Raw genomic sequence first — 13226 nt, 5'->3', positions numbered from 1 at the left:
CAGTTGATTGGTTATTCTTTTTCTCTAAATTTTCACCAATTTCTTTGTTTTTTTTTTGCCTCCTCTTGGATAGCTTACAAACCATTACAAATTCTTTGGACTAGAGACTTTTCTTTTTCTGCTTTACCAAAAAAAACTGCATATTTTGGTTTTTTTGTTTTAGAAAATAATTTGTAACACACTTTTCAAACTGGACAACCGGTACACTTGCAACTAAAGCTAGAAACGCGCGAGGTGATGGTGCTGTTGCGGCTGCTGTTCAATGGCAGTCAGGCAGGCTGGCTGGTGTAGCATGTAGCATGTTCCACTTAGAATTGACACAATTTTAAACCGGCATCAAGTGAAGACAACGAAAACAACAACAACTGTGCAAATACTCATATTTCTTTTAACATTCACAGGAATAAACGGAATTTTCGCAATTGACTATGAAGACAGACGACCAGAGTTCAGCATTAAAAGAATAAGACACCGACCATAACAATGACGATGGACAACTTCTTAGTTTATCATGATGTTTTAATGTCCATGTCCAGAATGCCACGGTTAGAAGGCTTTAGCAGCTTAGTGGCCCAAGTATGACTACAAAGACTTAGGGAGCTGCCAGAATTTAAGCGTTTGTGTTTTATTTTGGCCACTTTCGTAAACTGTTCACTTTTGTTTAAAGAAAGAAAAAAAAAACGATTCAAAGACCGTTGCCGCAATACGCGCTTGCGCACCAGAGAATATGGTATAACTTTACTCAAGCGCGTTTAAAACCGTAATAACATAAGCTTATCACTTAACCAAGCTAAGAAGCTCGAGCTCTTGTGGCGGCAAGCAGCATACTCCATATGGAACTCCATCATCAGCATTGTGTTTGCAGACGCCGTCATCGTCACAACCATCACCAACCACCGCGGTGATGACGATGATGATGATCATCATGGAGAATTACTATCAAACAAAACAGAAACAAGAAATGCAAACAAAACGATGGGAGGTTTGTTTTTATTTTCTTGGCTAAATACTAAGCGATACTAGGCAAACCAAAAAGCAGCAACAACAAAAATCGCACAAAAGATGTACCCCTCCCAGGCAGCAGCAACAGGCCTCAAAAGCACAACATAAACTTGAATGAATGAATGAATGAGTGAGTGGCGGGCTGGCTGGCTGGCTGACTGACACCACAAGTGACTGGTGTTTTGGAGTATGTGCCCCATCTAATTTTTTTTCTATATTTTCCACATATACATAACAAAATGATTGAATGTCTAATAGCAAAAACATGTTTTATTGGCCACATACTCCAGTATTCATAGACCAAAACCAAAATACTCCACAATATGCAAAACACTTTACAGTTGTAGACTGAGGGCTCTTAGTAGTAGCTCAGCTCAGCACATACAGCAGCACCACCTCAACAGATAGCAAAATTTTAGCATTGACCGTTAAAAAGACAACATCCCCGCTTGTCCATAATCACTTGTTTTAATGCAGCTTAATAAGATCTGTTAGGTAGACTTATTTTTTTTTGTTTAGTTTCTTTTAATGAGGCTTATGAAACACAAAATAATTACAAGCTGAAGGGTAATAAATAGCCAAAGAGGGAAAAGGGTATCGATTTTAATCTAAAACTTCAAATTCAATGTTGTCATTATCTAAACCTTTTAAAAATAACTGTAAGACAATTACAAACGATAGACTTAAGAACCAAACCCGAAGTTTGCTGTTTTGTCCGTTAGAAACATTTGAAATATTAAAAAATTCAAAAACCAAAAAAAAAATATTTATTACATAGATTAAATTTTTATCGACAAAACTGTTTATAAAATTAAAAATAAATTAGTAAAAAAAACAAATAAAAGCGTGCTATGTTTGGCCGGGCCGATTCTTATATACCCTCCACCATGGATCGCATTTGTCAAGTTCTTTTCCCGGTATCTCTTATTTGGGCAAACATATGATAAAAGGAAAGAATTGCTATGATATTGGAAATATCATATCAAGTTAGCGTCCGATTCGAACCATAACTGAACTGAATGTTGGAGACCATAGTAGAGCCGTTGTGTAAAATTTCAGCCATTTCGAAAAAAAATTGCGCCTTTTAGGGGCTCAAAAAGTAAAATAGGGAGATCAGTTGTATTAGGCTATAGATAGATTCAGAACATATTTTACATACATGTTGAAGGTCATGAGAGAAGACGTTGTACGAAATTTCAGCCAAATCGGATAATAATTGCGACCTAAAGAGCCTCCAGAAGTCAAGATCCCAGATCGTTATATATGGCAGCTATATCAGGTTATGGACCAATTAAAACTATATTTTGCACAGTTGTTGAAAGCCATAAGAAAACACTTCTTGCAAAATGTCAACCAAATCGAATAAGAATTTTGCTCCCTAATGGGTCAAGAAGTCAAGATTCAAGATCGGTTTATATGTCAGCTATATCAGGTTATGAACCGATTTGAACCATACTTAGCATAGTTGTTGGAAGTCATAACAAAACACCTCGTGCAAAAAAAAATAACTTGCGAATGTTCACTTCCGCTAAATCAGACAGGTTCTCAAAGAAATAAGAACCTAAAGTGGAACTCCAGATTCACAAAGAAATGAGAACCTAAAATGGAACTCCTTCTAACTGCTAGTGAGGGACACATACACAGAAGGTATTCTATAGTCTCTTCTTCTTCGATGTCCTCACAGCTTCTGCAAAAGCCGTTGCTGGCAACCTTCAGTCTGTCAGCATGTTTTACGATTATACCGTGACCTGTCATGACGGACACAATGACTGAGAAGTCAGTTCTAACTAATGACAGCAAAGCAGTAGACCTCTTCAAGTGAGATTAGGCCATATATTTAGTTTTGGAATGCTCCATCTATTATTCGTTGTCCTTTGGGCCTGGTCCTGACAACTTAGCTTATACATCGCTAGAGGCATACCCACAGATTCCAGTATACCTGGAATGTTCCTAGTCTCGCAAGGCAAGTAAGCTATCCGTAAAGATGTTCAAACTCGGCGTCCTCGTAATTTAATTTTCATTTCGTAATCGGATATCCGCCTGTCGGACCGTATTATGGTCAAGTAGTCGGATACAGATCACAGTCCTTGGGTCCTCAATGTAGACCTCCAGTCTTAGTCTGTCTTGGAACCTTTAACACATCCGTGTAAAATAAACTTCGAGATGGCAACTCCAGAGATCCCTCAATCCAATACTGTGCAATTCCATGGCAGCCGAATTGACCCGATGAAGTCCTTCATCGGCAAAGCTGCCGCCTCAGTGTACAACACACTGCTACAACAACCAGTACTGTGGCAGCAGTGCCTAGCAGTCTGAATACAGGTTTCTCATTGCCTCATTGTTTGTACCTGCTCATATGCATTGTTCTCTGAACCTGTGTATATTCCTTACGTTGCACTTTTTCTCCATCGCAATCCACCATACTACTGAAGCCTAGAGTGCCAGTGGGCTATTCTCGAATCCAGGTCCCATTTCGAGCCTACGGCCCATTTATATATTGCCCAACATCTGTGCGCGTTCTCAGTACGCTCCTGAATGTGAGAAGGCTCACAGATGTAAATGGTGGATTGCGCAACATGATTTAAATGAAATAAGTGCAACATGAGAACAATACGCTCAACACGCTCCAGAATACGACACTTCATGTTTCCGGCACGAAATAACTATGACAACCACACGGATTGGAACTCTGAACTCCCATCTGAGTGGTGTTCATCGGCTTTGCGAGAAGCTCTGCTGAGAATTACCGGGTTTGTCCACAGGTCAGCATGGTCTATAGCTTTACCGAACTGCCTGTTATTGCCCTTAAAGTCATTGGACTATTCGTGAGCACATTCGCATTTACAGTTCTCGTACAAGCACAGTTCACACATTCCATGATCACTTGGCTCTCTGCTTGCAGGTGTGGGTCATTGTTGCCGTTTTTGGTAGGATCCTACCAAAATTGGTAGGTTTTTACTCACTTGGTAGGTTGGTAGGCTGACCTTAATTTTTGGGTAGTTTTTCGATACATCAATCACCGAAAATTATTTCACTTTTTGTCATTTCTGTGTATTCGTTTAGAATAAAACCATGCATGTCGAGGGGTCAAATACTGTAAATTTCAGGAATAAAAGGTAAGTTCAAATATTGACTTAACTGGTACGTCTTCAATGGGAAAACAGGGCTATATGGCAGCTGAATCAAATATGGTCAAACCTGGACCACATTCAGATGTTGAGATCATGCAATTCATTGTAGCAATGAAAATGGCTAATATTGGGTTGCCCAAAAAGTAATTGCGGATTTTTCATATAGTCGGCGTTGACGAATTTTTTCACAGCTTGTGACTCTGTAACTTTTAGCTTGCTTTAGAAAAAAAGTGTAAAAAAAGTATATTTGATTAAAGTTCATTCTAAGTTTTATTAAAAATGCATTTACTTTCTTTTAAAAAATCCGCAATTACTTTTTGGGCAACCCAATAAAAGCGCATTTCCGGACTCAAACTCTTAAATCGAGAGATCTCTTTATCTAAACTCGGCACCGGTGTTCTTTAAAATCGGGACAAAACTTCGGCTTTTATGAGCCAAAGATTTCTTATCAAGAGATCGGTACAAAGGGCTCTATTTCACGATATAGGCCATCTATGAACTTGAGGCTGTAGAATGATTTCAACCAAAAAGTCGGTGGGATATCGTCTATGAATATAACGACCCTGTAGTATGCTTTGTAGGATTGAAAATTTGATGTGTTGCAAATGGAATGGCAAAATGACCAACTCTTCGGTGGTGGGTATAAAAACAAATACCCCATTTTTGGCTTCTGGAACATTTGATTTGGTTTTGGTCGGGTTTCGTAGGATTTTTCTTAAATCTTGGTAGAAAATAATTTTATTGAATGGCAGCACTGGTCTGTGTTATGACCCGGCAGACGATAGTCGAGCTCGGTTTCTAGATCTTAAATGTAGACAACCTGACTTGTTTTCTTCCCTAACCTTGTGGTATTTGTATAGCAACAGCTACCGGATGGCCGATTCCTGCCGTTCATTTCTATAGGCTTGGTATCTGAGTTTCACACTCGATACCATTCGTAGTCTCAAGAATGTGGCAATGGATCAAAGACTTCCGCCGTTCCATTCCTTTTGTTTTTCTGACGATGGTTCGATTCATTGCTACATCGTGCTAAGTCTCTCAGCCACTAGCCCAATATTCTGTACATGGCTGTATGTCTGTGTTGTCTGTAGGCCTACTGTCCAAAATTGTCTATTGGCAAACTAGACGTGGTTATCATAGTTTTGCAATGGAAAATTAGGATGACCATTGTTTAGACATAAGATAAGATGTGTATTCCGTAGTTTAGTTGTCCAAAATTGTATCTTAGCAAACTATTGGGTTGCCCAAAAAGTAATTGCGGATTTTTTAAAAGAAAGTAAATGCATTTTTAATAAAACTTAAAATGAACTGTAATCAAATATACTTTTTTTACACTTTTTTTTTGAAGCAAGCTAAAAGTAACAGCTGATAACTGACAGAAGAAAGAATGCAATTACAGAGTCACAAGCTGTGAAAAAATTTGTCAACGCCGACTATATGAAAAATCCGCAATTACTTTTTGGGCAACCCAATAGACGTGGTTATCATAGTTAAGCAATGGAATAAGGATGAGCATAGATTAAGATATATGTATTCCTGCAGTTGGTATAGCCTATCATCTGCCTATCTATCAGCTTTTCACATTCAAATAATGGACTTGAATTTTCTGCTATCTTTAAAATATATTTAGTTATGAAGATTACTCATGATGTTACACTAACCTTGATGTCATACTACAATGGTGTCTTGCTCAATATGCTATCAATAATGCAAACAAAACCTCAAGTGTACTAATTAAACAATAATAAACAACTAAAGCCGTAGTACCTCATCCAAATATACGCATTAACTAAAGAGGTGATGCGCATGCTCACACTTCTTAAGCTACTAAATAAATAAATAATGCAGAGTACATGTACCACTTTGGACTTAGGCTTACACATATATTTATTGTACATGCGTATGAGTCTTCGCTTGCCATATTGTGGTCATTGTTTTAAAAAACCACACTCTTGTGATGGTTGGTCGCCTCTGTTACACTTGACCAGCTTTAACATCTGCATGCATTAAAAGTTTGTAGTTTACTACGATATTTGGCAACCTGTAACAACGGTTGTTAATCAATAGATGCAAAGTGGGAGCTATTGAAAGCGATATGAATATGTTGGGGTAGGTATTTGAAGATGTACATGTCTTGCTCCTTCGGCTCCTTATTCACAAAACTTTATGAAACCTTAAAATAGGTTTATTTGATAATTCTATGAAGGAAATATGTCAAATAAACCTATTTCAAATCGATATCATGTTTTGTGAATAAGGCCGTTAATATTTTAAATAATCCAACACTTATAAGCGGGGCCAAGCCCTGGCAGAGTTCTTGAATACTAACGACCTAATAACACTTAATAAAGGTAACAGCGCTACCTTTGTTAACAGAATTAGGGAGGAGGTATTAGATGTAACGATATGTTCGGATAATCTTATCGATGAGGTTCAGGATTGGGGGGTCTCCATGGAACACTCTTTCTCTGACCATCGCTACATTAGGTTTAGAATAGCACGGCCAGCGGCGAATCCGATAAGCTTTCGAAATAAATTGAAAACCAACTGGACAAAATTCGGAAGGCTACTCGGAAGGTGGCCTCGAAAATTTGGAGGCCAACGTAGCGCAAAGGTTAGCATGTCCGCCTATGACGCTGAACGCCTGGGTTCGAATCCTGGCGAGACCATCAGACCAAATTTCAGTGGTGGTTTCCCCCTCCTAATGCTGGCAACATTTGTGAGGTACTATGCCATGTAAAACTTTTCTCCAAAGAGGTGTCGCACTACGACACGCCGTTCGGATTCGGCTATAAAAAGGAAGCCCCTTATCATTGAGCTTAAACTTGAATCGGACTGCACTCATTGATATGTGAGAAGTTTGCCCCTGTTTCTTAGTGGAATGTTGATGGCAAAATTTACATTTACTCAGAAGAAGACTTGGGCAAGATAATTTAGATTCTCCAAGCATAGAAGACATTGACGAAAATGTCAACAGGATTACGACTGCACTGGTGGGGTCCTTCGAACATAGTTGTCCTCTTCGGAAAGGAAATCAGCCCAAGAAAAACCCTGGATGACCGAAGAGATTCGCAATATTGGGAAAGAGGTCCGCAGACTCTTTAACAGAGCACGTCGTAAAAGAGCGCAAGATTATTAAGATGTGTATTACACACGGCTCAAGCAATACACTAAGATTACCAGAGCGGCAAAACGGGCCTCCTGGAAGCTTTTCCGCGAACAGGTCGATAGCGTTAATGACGCCGCCAAGATAAAAAAGTTTCTCTCAAAAAACCCATGTCCAAACTGAAACTTTAGCACACGTCATGGGTGTGGAGGCATAGACAACGGAGGACATGTTGAGGCTTTTGATGAAAACCCATTTTCCACAGGATACGAAGGGACTCACGGAGACACCGGAATCTTGGAATAATGACGTTGATCGAAGGTTTATAATTACGGAATTTATGGTTAAGGAATCCTTGAGGAGCTTCAAATCATTTATGTAAACCGGACCTGATGGAATATTTGCGGCGTTACTACAGAAAGAGGCAGACTTTTTGGCGGCTCGGCTGGCCACTGCGTGCCTAGGACTTGCATATACTCCGAAACCCTGACATAGGGCAAGCATGGTGTTGTGCGACACCAAAGCCCTACAGACCCATAAGCCTTACGTCCTTTCTACTTAAAACCATGGAACGTATTGTGGACACCATGATAAAGAGTAGGACATCCAGCGAACTCCTCAAATACAAACAGCATGGCTATGTCAAGGGAAGGTCGGTGGATACTGCCCTGCACAAGGTTGTGCATAAAATAGAAAAATTCTTCGATGCCAAAACATACACATTGGCGGTAGGCATTGATATCGAGAAGGCTTTTAACAATGTGCGGATCAGTGTGTCGATCCAATCCTTAGACCAGTACCGGGTGGACCCGGTCCTTAGAGACTGGATAAACCATATGCTAAGGAACAGGTGGATAAATTGTGTGTCCCATAGCATAAATATAAGGGAGAAAGTGGCACAGGGCACGCCACAGGGGGGCATTTCATCGCCACTTCTATGGGTGACCACCATAAATGACCTATTACGGATGCTGACTGAGGAGAGATTGGAACCCGTCTGCTACGCAGACGATGTTATAATACTTCTAAGGGGTAAAGATCCGAATGTTAATGTTAACCCAGAGAAGACTGAAATATGCCTGTTCACGAGGAAAACGAAGGTGGACCAATTTAACGCACCACGTTTCCTCAATAAGACGATTTCGATATCTGACAAGGTCAAATACTTAGGTGTTATCTTGGACAGGAATCTGAATTAGAAGTGTCACATTCAGGAGCGTACTGAGAAGGCTCACAGATGTTGGACACTATGTAGACGGGCACAAAATGGGGTCGGAATCCGAGGATAGTCCACTGGCTCTACAGGAGCGTGATTAGACCAATACTTACTTACGCCTCAATAGTTTGGTGGACTGCTATGGAGAAAAAGTGCAACATAAGGACCATACAACAGGTTCAGAGAAATGTTGTCTTTTCATAGGCGGTGCGATGAGGACCACGCCCACTAGGGCACTGGAGACTATTCTAGATATCCGACCCATTGACATACAGATTAAGATTAAGAGGCAGCCATTGCGGCTATGAGACTAAAGGTGATGGGAGAATGGATTGAGGAAGGGAGCAGCTCATACCATCGCGGTATAATCAAGGTTAACCCGAAGCCTTTCGGATTGACGCACTCCGAGTTAAGGGAGTGGACGACGAATGCGCATGCAATATTGTGAAACAGCGATACGGTCGGTAGGACGGGGAAAATTCTATGGGGGGATCCAGATCGTAAGAAGACGAGGAAGCAAAAAGGAGGTCAGTATAGCTATTGGTATCATAACGGGACTCATAGGACTACGAGCTCACTTATGTAAAATCGGTGCGGCAAGTGATAGCATGTGTAGGGCATGCGTGGAAGATGATGAGACGTTGGAGCATTTCTTGTATCATTGCCCGTCTTTCGCGTTTAACAGATACCGGCACTTAGGTGGAGACACAATAACAGACATGAACCAACTTGGGGGAGCGGAATTGAAAAAAAATTAAGTAATTTTTAAGTAGCACGGAATTCCTAAATTAAAATTTTGTTAAATTTTTTTTAGAGGTTACTTTATGGTTTTTAGAGCGCACAACAAGCCGATTTCTTACTTAGGTGTATGTCCATAGTGGCATGGGGGGGATTAATATATGCACCCTCTTTTCAACCTAACCTAACCTAATATTTCAAACAATTCTTAAATAAATGATTAAATTATATTAATTAATTTCTAAACTTACGGGACCAAACGGACAATATGGAATTTTAATGAAATTTATTTGAAACTAAATACAAGTATAAATTATTTTCAAATTTAGACCACGTCAAAAGGGGCCGCAAACACTTAAGAGTGTAACGAAGCACACTGGGCCAGCTGGTTGTTGTATAAAATTATTATTATTTTTTTAATTTTATTTATTTTGATTTAATTTTTTTTTATTATTATATTATTGTTTTTTATGTTTAACATTTTTAATTTCCAATTCAAAATAATAAATATTTGAAGTAAAACAAAGCTAATGTACTCAAATATAATGCAAATCCACATGATGCAAAAAATTGCATATTGGTGTCACCACACACCATTTTATAATAACAACAACATTAACAAGAAAAAAGGCATTAAGTTCGGCAGGGCCGAATTTTTTAAACCCACCACCTCGGGTATATATGTAAACCACCTTTCGTCAAAATCCGGTGAAAAATGCATACCTTATGCCCCATAGCAGCTATATCCTAATATATTCCTAATAAGTACAAGTCATTGTTCAATTGTGTATAACAAAATATTGGTCTTTTTAGTAGCTATATCTAAAAAGAAACCGATCTGAACCATATACGACACGGATATCGAGAAGCCTTACATAAGTCACTGTTTCAAATTTCAGTAAAACCAGATTATAAATGCGCCTTTTATGGGGCGAAAACGGATCGGTCCAGATTTCGGTATATATGTCAGCTATATCCAAATCTGGACCGATCCGTGTCATATTGTAGAAGTATGTCGAGGGGCTCAACTTTACTCACTGTCCCAAATTTCGGCGACATCGGACAATAAATGCGCCTTTTATGGGCCCAAAAAAAAAAATCGCGAAATCGGTCTATAGCTTTATCCAAGTCTGGATCGATCTGGGCCAAATTGAAGAAGGATTTCGAAGGGCCTAATACAACTCCCTGTCCCAAATTTTGACAAAATCGGTCTTGCGCCCAAATTTTTATGGGCGCAAGACCTTAAATCGAAAGATCGGTCTATATGACAGCTAAATTCAAATCTGGATCGAACTGGGCCAAATTGAAGAAACATGTCGAAGGGTCTAACACAACTCACTGTCCCAAATTTCAGCAAAATCGGATAATAAATGTGGCTTTTATGGGCGTAAATCGGCGGATCGGTCTATATGGCAGCTATATAGACCGATCCTGTTGTAACCACCATCATAGAATGGTGGATTAACGATTTTTTTTGAGTGATTGTATTTGAATTTGTTTTTGAATGAACGCAAGTGAATATATTAATGCGTTATTAATTCTGTTTGCTGTACGGACCATCAATGCGTTACGTTGTTACGTTTACGTGTAGAAAGTCAGCAATATGCATACTGATTTCGATTATTTGATATGAAAGCCAAATACAGCTACCTGATGCCATTGCAAATCGAAAAAAACATAACTTTTAATAACAAATACAATAAAAATTGTTAATTCAACCTAAGATTTTTATAAAAAAGCGTTTTTAATAGTCAGTTTAAAAAAAGCAAGTACTTACTTTTTTCCGTTTGAATAACTGATATCGTTTGTAATCGTAATCGGTATTCGTTGTCACAGCTGGTTTTACTTGATTCCACTGGCAGCGTTGGTAATTTGGTAATTTTTACAGCCACGGACTCAACCAGAAAAATCATCGGTGTTTTTTTGAAAATCCAACAAAAATGAGCGAAACGGAATCCATCGTTGAGGAGGAATACATTATTGACACAGCGGGCTATGTTGTGCTAGCCGAAGGCGAAGAACTTGAACATTGTGATGATGGAACATCTCAAATTATTGTCTTAGACGGCGAGGAGGGTCAAGAGATTGTGGCTAATCCTCACCATCATCCCTCAGAAGTGGAGGAAAATGGAGATCATATTATTAGTGAGGATGGACAAATGATGTTTGTCGAAGAAGTCCATGACATTGTTGATGAGGGCGAATTAGTTTTTCAGCAACAAGATGCCGTCGAAGAGTCACAATCTGCATTGCAACAGCCTCAGCTATCTTGGTCAGAATTGGAAAAGAAACGAAAGCGTTTAGATGTTCCAAAAGTGCCAAAAAAGTTTATGCTTTTCGATGGAATATGTGCCGAAATTGTTGATTATGATGAGGAGGATGGAGCACCTATTGTCGAATTTTCCATGGTGGCTGATGACAAGGAAGCCGAAAAATTGCCTGTTGAATGTGGTGTCTGTCCCGATATCATGCACAAGTCTAAACTGGATGCTCATCTGAAGACTCATCTTAAGCCGGGCACTAAGCGTTACAAGTGTATTTACTGCGAAGATGATTTTGTCACCCGTGCCTATGCTGCTGGTCACTCCCGCAGGCATATGGGCATCCGTCCCTATGTGTGTATGCCTTGTAAAATGTATTATTGCACCAAACAAGACTTGAAGGTACACGAGCAAAGACGGCACCTGGCCAAAGAGCATATATGTGAGCATTGTGGCAAAACCTTTGCCCAAAACACTTCTCTGAGGCACCATCGAATGTTGGTACATGAACAGCAACGTAACTATGAATGCGAGCATTGTGGCAAAAAGTTCCTGCGTAAATATGCCATGAACGAACATATACGTAATGTGCACTTTGGTGATCGCAGACTTTTGGATTGTCCTTTTTGCGATTTGCGTTTCAAGGATACGCATAAACTGGCCCAGCATCGTAAGGAAATGCATTTGAATCAGTCCAAATTTGAATGTCGCATATGTGGTCTAGAATTTAATCACATTGATTTCTTCGATGCCCATAGACGTTCGTTGCAGTGCCGTAAAAAATTGGCTCGCAATTTATATCAGCAAAGATCATCGGACCAACTGGACGATCAAGAGGTGTTACAACAACAGCAAGCACAACAAGACCACAACCAGCAAGAACAGCTGCAGTTACAATCGGGAAGCCATTTTACATACGATGATGATAGCCAACAGTTGTATCAACAAGATGAGGAATCCATGGCGCATTTTAAACAAGAACAACTGGAACAACAGGAAGTCGTGGTAGAGGAGATGACCCATGATATGCACAATGAAATAGTCAATGAGGAAGATCTGGATCACGATGGTGCCCTCGAGGTGGATGAACGCGAAAAAGTAAAGGCCGAGCAACAACTGCTGTATGAAATTGCAGCTATGGATAATGCCTAGATGACGAGCAAATAATTAACAAACAACCAAATTAGAAATGTAAAATTTAGCAAGTTTACTAATTTTTTATTAAAATGTAAAATATTATCAAAGATAACTATAAGACTAAACCATTAAACTTAATGAGCCATTTTAAGAAATATTCGTAATGAATAAATAGACAATGCAAGGAATAGTGAAGCTAAGCCCCTTCCCTGAGTATCTAAATTATTATTTACGAAATATTTATTTTATTTACAAAAAAACGAAACTAATACCTCAAACGAAGAATATTAAAATTAATTAGACCCGTAAAAAAAATAATGTCTATATATTGATTTCAATACATTTTGGTGCAAGATATTGTCTTGCCATTCTAACCGGGTTCACGATAAAGGCTGAAAGTACAAATATATCCACTTGATTACTTCAAAGATACTTCCTATTGATGTAGGACCATTTCAAGTATTTAGAAGTCTTAATTTTGGCATCTGAAGCACTATTATGACCTCGTTACAACCACAACAAACTCCGCCCAGAAAGGCTCAAAGAAATATAGCCCTAAATGCAAACCTAAATGACTTAATGTTTGTTCCCCGCAAGGGATAGCTGTGAGCACCACACAGGCCGGAACATTGAGG

The 13226-nt window shown here is 39.2% G+C and overlaps 1 protein-coding gene across 1 annotated transcript; it reads left to right on the top strand.

The window, feature by feature from the left end:
- The first annotated feature begins 11011 nt into the window (after window positions 1-11011).
- LOC106087443 (oocyte zinc finger protein XlCOF28) lies at window positions 11012-12606 on the top strand. Its single transcript, XM_013252485.2, has one exon. The coding sequence runs from the start codon at window positions 11134-11136 to the stop codon at window positions 12604-12606; it is 1473 nt and encodes a 490-aa protein (XP_013107939.2). The 5' UTR covers window positions 11012-11133.
- Window positions 12607-13226: the final 620 nt, after the last annotated feature.

Source organism: Stomoxys calcitrans, chromosome 4 (assembly GCF_963082655.1).
Source record: "Stomoxys calcitrans chromosome 4, idStoCalc2.1, whole genome shotgun sequence".
NCBI lineage: Eukaryota > Metazoa > Arthropoda > Insecta > Diptera > Muscidae > Stomoxys > Stomoxys calcitrans.
Note: the sequence above shows the minus strand (reverse complement) of the source record. Positions and strands in the feature narration are given on the sequence as shown.